This window comes from Phycodurus eques, chromosome 11 (assembly GCF_024500275.1).
Source record: "Phycodurus eques isolate BA_2022a chromosome 11, UOR_Pequ_1.1, whole genome shotgun sequence".
NCBI lineage: Eukaryota > Metazoa > Chordata > Actinopteri > Syngnathiformes > Syngnathidae > Phycodurus > Phycodurus eques.
Window position 1 is genome coordinate 15604779 of NC_084535.1, and position 12987 is coordinate 15617765.

The 12987-nt window shown below is 38.1% G+C and overlaps 1 protein-coding gene across 2 annotated transcripts; it reads left to right on the forward strand.

The window, feature by feature from the left end:
• The first annotated feature begins 1032 nt into the window (after positions 1-1032).
• lhcgr (luteinizing hormone/choriogonadotropin receptor) lies at positions 1033-12258 on the forward strand. 2 transcript variants are annotated; one of them, XM_061689292.1, is made up of 11 exons: positions 1033-1278; positions 1447-1518; positions 4226-4297; positions 6019-6093; positions 6413-6487; positions 6706-6783; positions 6970-7038; positions 7833-7907; positions 8636-8824; positions 8946-8993; positions 11116-12258. In XM_061689292.1, the coding sequence occupies exons 1-11, from the start codon at positions 1118-1120 to the stop codon at positions 12101-12103; spliced, it is 1902 nt and encodes a 633-aa protein (XP_061545276.1). In that variant the 5' UTR covers positions 1033-1117; the 3' UTR covers positions 12104-12258. The 2 variants fall into 2 exon arrangements, with proteins under 2 accessions (XP_061545276.1, XP_061545277.1); XM_061689293.1 differs by having other exon boundaries at positions 6973-7038.
• Positions 12259-12987: the final 729 nt, after the last annotated feature.

The window sequence follows — 12987 nt, forward strand, 5'->3', positions numbered from 1 at the left end:
CATCACGTTTTGTTTTACGACTTCATTAACAATTTATTTAAAAACAAAATCCTCGTAACTTTATTACTTATTAGTCATAAGATTACATTTTTGCCAGTCATATTAGGAATTTAATCTTGTAACATTACAATTTAATTATGGTGACTTTATCCCCGTTATTTACACCTAATATTATGACATCATTGTCATTACATCATTTTCATCATAATATTTCAACTTTATTCTCGTTTCATTACTGGTCCTCTTAATGTTACAGCTTCTTTCTCATGACCTCACATTTTTTTACATGTGATTTCATTTTTTTTTTTTTTTTTTTTAGTGCAGCCCTAATTCTCTTAAAACACTTTTTCAAAGCGCAAAATTGTCAAGTTGTTTTACGCCAGAGAGGCTTTGTTGAATTCATGTTACGTCTCGATCCATTTTCCCCATTCTCTTTCTTCCGAGGTCAACTTGCCATTCTCTGAAGAGGTTTTCAAGTGGAAGACACAACTAAAGCACCCTGCGTGCGTGTCATCTTTCACCCCTGCCGACTGTTAGGTCATGCATGAAGTCGACCTGAACTGAACCTTTCCAATGATAGTTAAAAAGCTGTGCATGCACAATGCTAAATGAGCATGTGGTCTGTTTTTCACAGTTATGGGTATAAAACCTTTTCTTTCTAATTCAGAGAGACTTTTATACATCAAAGAGTTTTTCTGGTCACAATGCGTAGGAGTACTTGTAATAGTAGAAGATCTGATCTTTTTGGAAGACAGCTGTTGTATTAGATTGTGCGGGCATACCTAACGCGTTGTTAAAAGCTTTTAACGCAGTTTTACTGCATATTATTCAGAAATCATGAAGAAACTATCGTGAAAGAGCTATCATAATCTCCACCCACTCAGCGTCACAAGTACTCCACTTTTTAGGCAACTCCTCCAGACAGGCACGCATCTCACATTTACGTGAGTACATGAAGGCAACACTACCGCTAACACTTAAAAGGAGAAAACAAGACAGCCACCTCTTTTTTTTTTTGCAGTGTAGCTTAGGCGTGTAACATTACGTTTTACTTATAAAGTCTTCTTTTTTTTTGTTGTAAATTTAAGGGTCTTTTTTTTCATTCTTGATTTCACAAATGACCCCCCAGGTGCTCTGGGTAGTGGTTGCATTGTCCGGCATCCTCTCTGTGACCTCCTATGAGGCATTCAAATGTCCGCGTATCTGCCACTGCACGGCCTCCAGCTTCCAATGCAGCAATGATACTCAACTGGCTTCTAAGAATAACACCACATCCATGTAAGTATCGTTGTCTTTGAATAAAGATCTAATCTAACATCCATCTTTTTTTGTTTTGAACTTGTCGTCAAACAAACCAATATTGTTACTATTGAGACATTCTGTTGCAATATTTCTACTGTACAAATACTGTGGAGGAAGCATTTTCCATTGTAACATATTTAACAGAGTTTTCAAACACCTGGATCTTGAAGAACTTCCAACCCATGCCTTCAAGGAACTGATCAACATAAAAGCAATGTAAGTTATTGCATAAAGTGTATTGAAGCATATCTTATGGGTTGAATCGAGCAAAGCACTACTCATGTTTAATATAAATGATTGAAGCAAGAATAAAAGCTGCTCCAGACACCTGAAATAATGTATTAAAAAAAACAAAAAAACGATTAGGAATGTGTCGTTGGGAACATTTCCCTAATAACATATTTGCATTTTACTTGACGTAATGATCAGGGGTTTCGTTCATATTGGAATCAATATCCAACTAGCTCATAGGCAAAACTGTGTTGCGCTAGTTAATATGATGCACTCATTGGCTACAACATTAGGTGCAGATACACAACATATTACAGAACTGTACCTGTATTAATATGCCTTGACAAAGGTAATAATGCTGTTTAAAGTGTATTGCTGTTCAAAGATATTATTCGAAATCACTGCCAGCCATACACACAATAATGCACGTTACATTCCCAGCGCTCCAGCTGTATTTGGTGCCATTTAACTGTGCCATTGATTGTTTCCATCTATGAATAATTGTACAGTATTAGTGTTAGTGTTGAGTGTAAAGGGCATCAGCAGACCATTTTGCAAAGTGTTATTTGTTATTAAACTGTGAAATTAACAACCATATACAGTCAAAGAAAGCATTTGCATTTTATTGCATAATATAAATATTTATCGTAACTAACATTTTATGATATATAATCATCGGCATATTTAATTATCTTATATTTCATTTCATTTAAGATGCTATGGCTAGAAGAAAATCATTGCTGTTCTCCATACCTCATAGTGAGGCATGAGGGGTTCATTTTGAACACCCATTTAAGTTAGCAAATGTAGTTCCTTGCCTGATAAAGCAGGACCTTTGCATACCACACTTATAAGCATCACACCACAAAAGTAGGCCATCAAATGCCAAAGGTCCCATTGACTGGCATGATGTGATATTGCTTTTCTTCAGAGGGTTTTCTATAGAACTGTGATGAAGCATGACCCAAAACTCTTGGAATAAACTCTAAACCGAGCATTTCATTCTATATAGCCAGTGAGTTTTTAGAACGTTTATAGTACTGCATATTTAAATTATTAAATAAAATATTCAAACTGGACAAAATCAGTTGAAAGTTGTCCATCCATCGAAATCTAACTTATACTGTACATCTAGTGACGGAAAAATGTATATGAAGTAAAATGGATGTTTTGTATCATGTTTACAGTTACAGTGTATCTATAAACCCGCAAGACCTTATTGCGCTTTCCAATGTTGGCATTAGTTTTTAGTCAACAATTCTCTTCCAGTTGGAGGAGCAGATATGAAATGTTGTTTGGTTATGGTGAAAACTTTGCTCTCCTCTTCAGGGACGAGCCTTATCAGTCTGGGATACTTAAAATTCTAATCTGGTCAAAATGGGTTTACCGTGTACAAGTAACTTAAAAGAGACAACACAGCATTGTGTAAAATAGCACTCAGTAACTGCATGTTGTTGTGGGGAAAAAAATGTTTGTACAAACAGTGCATACAAATCTTAAAGACTAAGATTAGGATGTGAAGTGTCCAGGCTGGTGCGGGGGTTAGCATGGGATGATAGTATTTTCTCTTACAAGCCATTTTAACATAAAATTGTTTATCACTACATATTGTTACTTTAAAGTAGATTACAATAAGGATGCCGCAAATGTAGATTGATACGTATTTCTCAGTTACTCCAAGATAGAATGAAACAAGGAGCTCTCTATCGTGGGTGGGCAAAGCTTTCTTTGACAGCAGATGGCAAGAAAGTTTGAAAATAAATTGTGGGATTTCATTGTCACTTTGATATTGAAGCACAGTGACCCAAGAATAGAAAAAAAGAAATTTGTAGAAAAGAGAGAAAGAGAGGCCAGTTATGCTTCTATTAGAAAACAAAACACTCAAGGACAAGTCTAAAAGTCTGTTTACCTTTCAATGTCTTTGTTTAGACGTCATTCTTAAACATTTTCACTTGATCTTCTTGGCCTAGATGAGGGGGTCACCAATCTTTTTGAAAACTGATAGCTACTTCTTGGGGACTGAGTAATGCGAAAGGAAACCAGTTTGATATACACTTCTAAATTAAGAAATTTGCTTGAATTGCCTTGAACTTTATGTTATTAATAATAATGAATGATATTCATCTATATGAAGACTGATCATGATTTGTCACAATAAGTATCAACAGTGATTTACTGTAGCAAGATAGGAACAGATCAACATAAATATGCAACACTTTCAATTTATAAATCTCTACAAGCTCTTACATTTTCAAATGATCACTTCTGCAACATACGGGCAATGTGCCATCAATGTGTGCTACGTTTACAAGAGGCAGGCTTCTCATTTGGTCGGGGTTACATGATGCCAGTTTAGCACCATGTTGGTGACCCCTGGCCTCGGTACATCCGTAATGTACTTTAAAATTGACTCATCATACAAGATGAAATGTGTTTGTGTAGGAAAAGAATACATTTTGCATGAAATCTACTACGCCAAAAGCCCTTTTGTGACAATAAGATCCGGCAAAGCATACCAGGAGTACAAGTATGCCTATTCATTTATTGTTTTCCATATACTGTACATTTTGTTGGATTTGTGGACTTCTTAAAGGCCATTCCTGTTTAATACTTAAATGTTAAATATTTCAGTTTCTTTATTTAGTCTCCTATCTCAGTCTCAACCTGATGTCAAGCTGTGTGTGTGCCACAGTATGATCTACTACAGCTCTGTGACCCGGATACAGACACACGCCTTCATCTCCATTTACGGCTTGAGAGAAATGTATGTATAACATACTGTCTATGTTGAAACAAGTTCATTATTTCAGCGGTTCCTCCTTTTCTCGTTTCAGTTTCACAGAATTTATCGCTCAATTACACTCCCCTCCAAAAATACTGGAGCAGTGTGGGGAATTCCTACATTTTTACTGTAGACTGACAAAATGTGTGTTTGACATCAAAGTAGGAATATGAGACAATGGATTAACCTTTCAGCTTTTATATTCAGGTATTTACATCTGAATCTGGTACACAACTCCGAAGACAGCGGGCATTTTTTTCTTGAACTTACCCATTTTATATGGGTAAAAAACGTGCAATTTTTTAAACTGAGAGAAGATGGAAAATCAATCAGAACCATTACACAAACATTGGCCAAAGCCAATAAAACCATTTGCAAGGTGCTGAAGAAGACAGAAACCACTGGCGTACTAAGTGACCTACTGTATGTACTTCAAATCAATAGGTCTATGAAAACAGCAGTAGATGATTACAAAAATTTTTTTTTTAGCATTTTAAAGAAGTACCAAAAGACATGTTAACAACATCAGCAACATCCTTCAGAGAAAAACAGAAAGGGCAGACTGGAATTTGCCAAAATGTACAGAAGCTTACCTCAAGAATTCTGCATTAACGTTTTATGGAATGAGAAAAAGGATGAACCTTTACAAAAAAATGGAAAGCCTAAAACTTTGAGAGAGTAATATACAGTACAATGCTCTTGATGTCAAACATCAAACATCATCTGTGAAACCGGGGAGGTAATGTCCTAGCTTGGGTTTGCGTGGCTTCTTTTAGGAGGGTTTCATTAATCTTCACTGATGAAACACATGATGCCAGCAGCAAAAGTAATTGAAGTCTACAGAAACATTTTTGTCTGCCAATATAAAGAAATATGCGACCAAATTATTGGGCGAACCTTCCTCGTGCAGCAAGGTGGTGGCTAAAACACTAAGGGGAATGAAGTGAAAGGTTTGTGATTGCTCAAGTCAGTATCCAGTCTTATACCCTAACGTGCATGTATTGTATCCTCAAAAGAAGTTCGCTAATGTCAATAGATCAGAGGCTCAAGGCAGTTATGCTAAGGATTTGCAACTAAATAGTAAGTCCATCTGTTCTAATACTTTTTTTCACCACCCCGCACACACACACACACAAAATGGGGTTTTATTACAAATAACAAATATATTCTCTGATGTGTACTGGAAATCAAAACTGAAATTTCCAAATGTTTTTGTTCTACATTAAAAAAAATAAAATAAAATGGCCTCACTGTTGCAATTCTTTTGGAGGGAGTTTACATAACTGATCACGCTTTAGTTGGAGCGCTGGGCAAAAGTTTGTTTTATTACCTTTTTCAAAGCAGTCGTTGGACATACAATACAGTCAAACGTTTGAACACACTTTCTAGTGCTATTGAATGCGAAACTGCGTCGAAACCTTTGACTGGTAATGTAGTACACCTAAAAAATAATATACATGAAAAAGACAAGATTGTGCAGGGAGAGCCTATTATTACATAGCATGTTGCTGCATGAATTAATTTTTAGCATGTGAATGACGACAGCATTAACCAGAATGTACCCTGCTAACAAACACATGCACAAACTCATTTTTGTGACTTTTGTTAAGAAAAACACATTTGAGTGACATTCTATTTCCATATAGCTATTGTGACCTAGCCAAAACAACAAATGATTTTGCTCTGTATGTGTATTCCCGTAGTACTCTTAAAAATATGAAAAATCTGAGGACAATTGAAAAGGGAGCATTCACTGACCTGCCCGATCTGAATTATTTGTAAGTATATCCTTTTTTTTATAATTGTATTTTATTTCAGAGTATGTTAGCCTGTAGTAGTTCTTCATTATTCATATGTGAAAGTAATCAGTGAATTCTACATTCAGATTGACAGTTTAATCTTAGCTATCTCTCAGATATCCTTTTTAGACAACAAGACATGCAATTCAGAGTAAGCATGTGCATTTAAATGTAACAACATGGACATTCAAGAGTAAATGAAAGGGATTCCTTGAAAGGTAAAAGGTATGGTGGCGATGGGAAGAGTTACATAAAAACACATACCAATATTCACGTAATGTAATAACATTTTTCACAGGTGCATCTTTGGCACTGGGGTGATGCACTTCCCAGACCTTTCCACTATATCCTCCTTGGCATTCCCATTCAGCCTGTAAGTAATCCCATACAAAATTAATGGAGTGGTTGCCAACATCCTTTTTGTGCACTTAGATTTTTTTCTCAAGGCCTATTTTTATACATCACTGAATGTCTCAATGCCACGAACATCAGAACATATCCTACAGTTGTTTCACAGTTCCTCAGACTGCATTAATGAACATCAGTGTCTGACTAATTAGCCAAACCTTTTGGATTGATCTGGTTTTGCAGAAAAATGCAAGGAAACATGGCCATAAAAAATATTCCTGCCAATTCCTTCAATGGTATGACACAGATGACCAGTGACATGTGAGTATAAATGCTAAAGACTTTGTCTTAGCACTTTAACAAAAATTGGTGCTTTTAAGAATGTAGTCACGTTTTTTTTTTTTTTTTTTTATGGTGTTTTGCTTCTCAAATGTGCTTTTGTAACGGAATGTTCACTTCCTCAACCTTGGCCATTGGATTTGTTGACTGTATATTTTACCTTGACAGCAGCCTGATCGGTAGCGGTTTCAAGGAAATCAACCCACATGCATTCAATGGAACCTTCATCAGAACACTGTAAGTCTTCCGTTGGTGATCTTTTTTCATTTAAAAGACAAGCGTGCAACAAATATAAAAGGCTGATGTAGTATTTTCCTGATAGTATATCATTATGTCGTATAATTTTAATAGCTCTCTTATCATAAAAATACAGCAAACAAATAGTCTGCAAGACTAAACAAAGACCGGATGTCCCTTTATTTTCTCGAACTTCCACACACTGATAGATGTCAATGGGTAGATGCAGTATATGCTTCAGTCAAACATGAATGATTACTGTACACGCAAAAATAAGTACAAAGAACTTCCAAAGTTGAACAGCCAAAAAGTTGTACAATTTGGAGTTCATCTCAAATTTGCTGGAAAAACATGACTCAAAAGTTACAAAATAATAACAATAAAAACATTTGAGTGACATGAAATGTCAGCAAATCCCATGAAAATTCAGCTCAGTGGGCACAATTATTAGTTAAACAATAATGTGTCACCACAGAAGGGTAAAACAGAACAGTATAACCATATAACCAGGAATTGAACTTACTGCGACATAGTAAACGGCCAACCTGCTCAGCACAACTCATTTTTCAACAAATTAAATGTCCGTTATAGACACAAATTTGTTTTAGCAGGCAAATGGTGTGTTTAGCGTAGAATTACTTTACCGACAATACAAGTGCTCAAAATGTGTTGTGCTGCCTGCCGACCATTGTCACAGAATGGATTATGTTCAACTTTGGAAGTTCTACTGTCAATGAAAACGATCTATCTTTATCTTTCACACTTTGAATGTAGCTCTTTTTCTTCATGTGTAGAGATTTAAGATACAACCGACATCTGTGCAACCTTCCAGAAGACGCTTTCGAGGGAGCCTTGGGTCCGCTTTATCTGTGAGTGTTAAAAAAACACATTGGTTATATATTTTTAACAACCCCAATTCAATTATATCACAATTCTGGCTGTCAGTTTTGAGGGACATTTAAACCAGGTTTCAAAGTCATATGCAGTAGACTAATCATGTTTGGAATTTAGCATTGAACACATGACCGGTCGTAGCCTCGTACTGTGTAGGATCAGGACGGCTTCCATGAAGCCTCAGAGACTTTATCATGTCTCACTGCATTGTTTTGGTTTCGTAGCCAACCACCTAGTCATATAGCTTTAAAAATGTGTGTGTGTGCGCAGCATAAACAAATTTCAAACACTCACAGTGTGCCTAACCACACAATTAGCAGATAGCAGCAATAGCTTGATAAGTTGCAGAAAAATAAAATGGTAGGAGCAGCAAGCATTTAGCTCTTAGCATCCAGCACTATCATTTATCAGCTAATATGAAGCAACCAACACGAGAACTAAATGAGGTAGTAGACCTATTCACAGGATGACCCAAATCCCGACAATTTCGAAGCAATATTGCGTGAATGTTTGCCCTCACTCACTACGTTTTTTCCACGTATAGACACAAGTAGAATACTTGAGGTGTTCCATATTTCTTCATATAGGGACCCAGGTGTTTGTTTACTCACCTGCAGTTAGCAGCCGACGTTTATTTGTGTAATCAGGGCCGTATAGTTAAGGTAACCTCTTCTCTATGTGTACGCGTCTGTGTGTGATTCAGGGATGTGTCCTCCACAGCTTTGACCTCCCTCCCCCGGAAGGGGTTGGAGCAGGTAAAGCGCCTGAAAGCCAAATCTGCTTTTGCTCTGAAGCGCCTTCCTCCATTAGAGAGCCTGGCTGAGCTAGGGGTGGCTGAGCTCCCGTACGCGAGCCAGTGCTGTGCGTTCCGCTTGTGGTACAGCAAACACAGGTAAACAATCTGTCCTTCCAGATGTAACATGAAATAATAATACAAACATGAATACAATCCATCAAAAGTTTGACATTGAGCAAAGAAACATCACACTTAACACCTGATTTTACATTAACAGACAAGAGGCCCTCAAGAATCCAATCCCATTTTGCGAATCGATACACACGTAAGTTACTCAAATACAATATATCATGTATGACACTGCTAATTTTACTATCCATCCATCCATCCATCCATCCATTTTCATTACCGCTTATCCTCACTAGGGTCGCGGGCTCCTGGAGCCTATCCCAGCTATCTTCGGGCGGGGTACACCCTGAACTGGTCGCCAGCCAATCGCAGACTAATTTTACTCGTAATATACAAATCAAAACTTCAAAAAAGGTTTGTAAATTACTTTGGTAGATTATTCTGTTGTAAAAAATGTTTCTCGACAATACATTTTATACCATTGGAAAGCCTTTTTATTTCCCCTCAAATGATGCTCCATTTGTAAGGAACGTGTGGATTCAAGGGATGAGCAGTGCATTTGAAGATGTGCCTGTAAAATGTGCCAAATCATCACTGCCCATGCAAAACAGCTTATTCTACTGTTGCTATTGTCTCGTTTGGTGTCGTAGTAGATTGGATTTGGATGAACGTGAGTCTTAAGAGCAGTGGCAGGAAGCAATGAAGTACAAATACTTTGTTACTGTACTTACATTTGTACTTGAGTATTTATTTTTCTGATGACTTTTACTTGTACTACATATGAAAACAGATTTTTACTTTGTAAAAATAGGCTCGTTCCTTTTTTCAACCTTCGCGGATGACGACACAATGTCAAAAAGATGTACTGTAAATAGAGAGGTAGTAAAGTCAACTGCGATTGAGAAATTGATTGAATGAGATATTGGGGTCTTAAAAGGCAGAAAAAACAGGGATCGCAGTAACATGGAGAAATGGGAACAAGGAAGCATGAAGAACAACCGTTTGAAAAAGAAACAACATGTGACAGGATTGTTTTTCTTCTCAGTACAAGTGCTTTGTAAGTTAATAAAAAATGGGAACTTTTGTATGCAAAAATATTTTTTTTTTTCATTGTACAAAGTTATCAAAAGTGATATTGGGAGTAAAATAATTTGTTTACTTTAGTACTTAAGTACATTTCAGAGTCTGTATTCTTATTTATTTATTTATTTTTTCATTTAGTACTGAATCACTACTTTTAAAATAGTTTTTGCAAATGTATCTGTATCTGTAAGTAGCACTGGTTGTGTAGTGGTACATGCTGCTGTCCTTCATGTTGGTGGCATGTGTTTGATTCCTGGCCAGCACACCAATACTCAGGCATTGCTGGTTCAAGCCCGAATAAAAATGATGGGTTGTGTCAAGAAAGGCCATCCGGTGCAAAAACTGTGCCAAACAAGTCATGTGAGTGACTTGTGGTGGTGACCGCTGATAGCTGAAAAGCCCCAAGTTACTTCCGCTTAAGTATCGCAGTGGAGTACTTTTGCCATCTCTGCTTAAGAGTCACGAAATTTAAAAAAAACAATTCCACAATTTAGATAGTTGAAACAGTCAAGCAGTGTTTAAGAACGAGCACTACTGCTGGCACCTCCTCCTCAAGGTGGTCACACACTACTGCAGGATGGTATTCTACTCCTCAGCATGTTGGCAGGTCACTCCACTTTCTACCCCCAAATTCCAGAGGTAGTAGTTGATAAACACTGTTCTGTGGGGGTGGCACGGTGAACGAGTGGTTAGAACATGGCTTACAGTTCTTAGGTTGGGGGTTCAAATCCAGGTCCTGGCCTTCCCACATTCCAAAGACATTTTTAAAGATAATTAAAGACTAAATTGTGCGTAGGTGTGACTGTGAGTGTGAACGATTGTTTCTCAGTATGTGCAATGCAGTTGGCTGGCGAGCAGTTCAGGGGTATCCCACCTCTCGCCCAGTCAGCTGGGATAGGGTCCCGCTCAAACGTGACCTCGCTGAGGATAAGCGGGACAGACAATATTTGGATGATCTGTTAGGCTTAGCGGATGGAGTTCTGAGGTCTTATTACAACAGACCAAACACATATTCCCAACCTCTTTGTTTAAGGTTCCGTTTGATGACATTTTTCAGTGTTGTTTTTCCATAATAATGCAAGCAAAGAGCCTTCCGAACAATTAAAATAATAAGATTCTATTTGACAAGGTACTGTTTGGAGAAATACAGTACTCCGCCCTGATGTCCATAATATGATACATGTCAAATGTTCCTTCAACTACTTAAAATAACTCAAATATCTTTGGTTCTCCAGACATTTCGGTCGAGGCATTGACCTCTACAAAGAGAATCCACAACTGGAACATATTTGTCCCAGCCACGCCGGCATCCAGTGCACGCCAGAGCCAGATCCTTTTAACCCTTGCGAGGACCTCCTGGGTCCCATCCTGGGCAACGTCACATGGATAATAGCATTTTTGACAATTGTTGCTAACCTCACTGTGTTGGTCATGCTGCTCTTTACCAGTCGCAAGCTAACTATCTCACGATTTCTTATATGTAACCTCGCCCTGGCAGACCTGTGCATGGGCTTTTACCTGATGCTCATTGCCCGCATGGACTGCCACTCTCGCCATGAGTACTACAACCACGCCACGGAATGGCAGACGGGCCCAGGATGTGACATGTCAGGCTTCCTGACTATGTTCTCAAGTGAGCTATCCGTTTATACGCTCACTGTGATAAGCTTCGAACGCTGGTACACCATTATCAATGCCATGGATCTAAACAAGAGGCTGGGGATGCACCATGTGGTGGCCATCATGGTTGCAGGTTGGGTCTTTTCCCTGCTGGTTGCTCTGCTGCCCTTAGTAGGAGTCAGCAGCTACAGCAAAGTGAGCATCTGTCTCCCAATGGATATTGACACACGGGCTTCTCGAGCATACGTGATGATTGTGCTATTGCTTAATGTCCTTGCATTTCTGGGGGTGTGTTTCTGCTACGTGTGCATCTACCAGAGTGTCCGCAAGCCGGAGCCTGCCAATCACTACAATGATACAAAGCTCGCCAAGCGCATGGCGGTGCTCATTTTCACCGACTTCCTTTGCATGGCGCCAATCTCCTTCTTCGCAATCTCTGCGACACTGCATATGCCCCTGATCACCGTGTCTCACTCCAAAATTCTCCTCATCATTTTTTATCCCATCAACTCTCTCTGCAATCCTTTCCTGTACACCATCTTCACTCGGGGCTTTAGGAAAGAAGTGCGTCTGCTGCTCCAACGTTGGGGAATACTCCCATAGCATTTAAAGGTAAAGCTCCACAGCTCCCAAATTACCTGCCTCCAAATTATGCCCAACACAAAACCACACTTTAGTTTCTCTGCTATTCACTAGAATTGATGGATGGACAGATGTTTCAGCATGTACAGTATTTGTGTGTGTACTATATTATATACAACCCCAATTCCAATGAAGTTGGGACATTGTGTTAAACATAAATAAAAACACAATACAATGATTTTCAAATCATGTTCAACCTATATTTAATTGAATACACTACAAAGACAAGATATTTAATGTTCAAACTGATAAACTTCATTGTTTTCAGCAAATAATCATTAACTTAGAATTTTATGGCTGCATCCATTATCGCCGCTTGATAATTTATTTAATATGCACTCATCGAACCCTAAGAGATTTCTTGACTGTTTAGAATGTTAAATTCAATGAAAAAATTTTTTCAAGATAAAAAAAGGGGGCGGGGTTATCGTTCCTCATTGTGTATGCTGTAGAGACAGACAGAGGACTTATTCTCAAGTCAGCCAACCTTAACCCACTCTTATCACAAACTGTTTACTGTCCTGGCATCAACAAACATGCAGAGAATATACTGCAATTCACGTTCTGTATCCACCTAGTAGCCTACAGTGTCCGTTGCATTGCACATACCGGCCCACTGTGTGCCGCTGACATGCCACACGAGCATATAGAAAATATATAACATAGTGAATGTTTTGACTGTTTTTTTTTTTTTTTATTTATAGAAAAGATGCAGCTTCCCTATTATATTGAAAGACATGCACCCCAGCATCTTTCAGTATGATACAATACAGTCCTATACAGCATTGTAAAATACAACAATGAACTGATACCCGTCTGACAGTGACAGTCAAAATTAGCATTCT

Bases quoted from the DNA above. Each gene is read 5' to 3' on its own strand.
- lhcgr (XM_061689292.1), top strand. From the start codon at position 1,118: ATGACCCCCCAGGTGCTCTGGGTAGTGGTTGCATTGTCCGGCATCCTC. The intron at 1,519-4,225 runs GTAAGTTATTGC...TGTGTGCCACAG, and splicing joins CTGATCAACATAAAAGCAAT to TATGATCTACTACAGCTCTG. The intron at 6,784-6,969 runs GTGAGTATAAAT...TTACCTTGACAG, and splicing joins ACACAGATGACCAGTGACAT to CAGCCTGATCGGTAGCGGTT.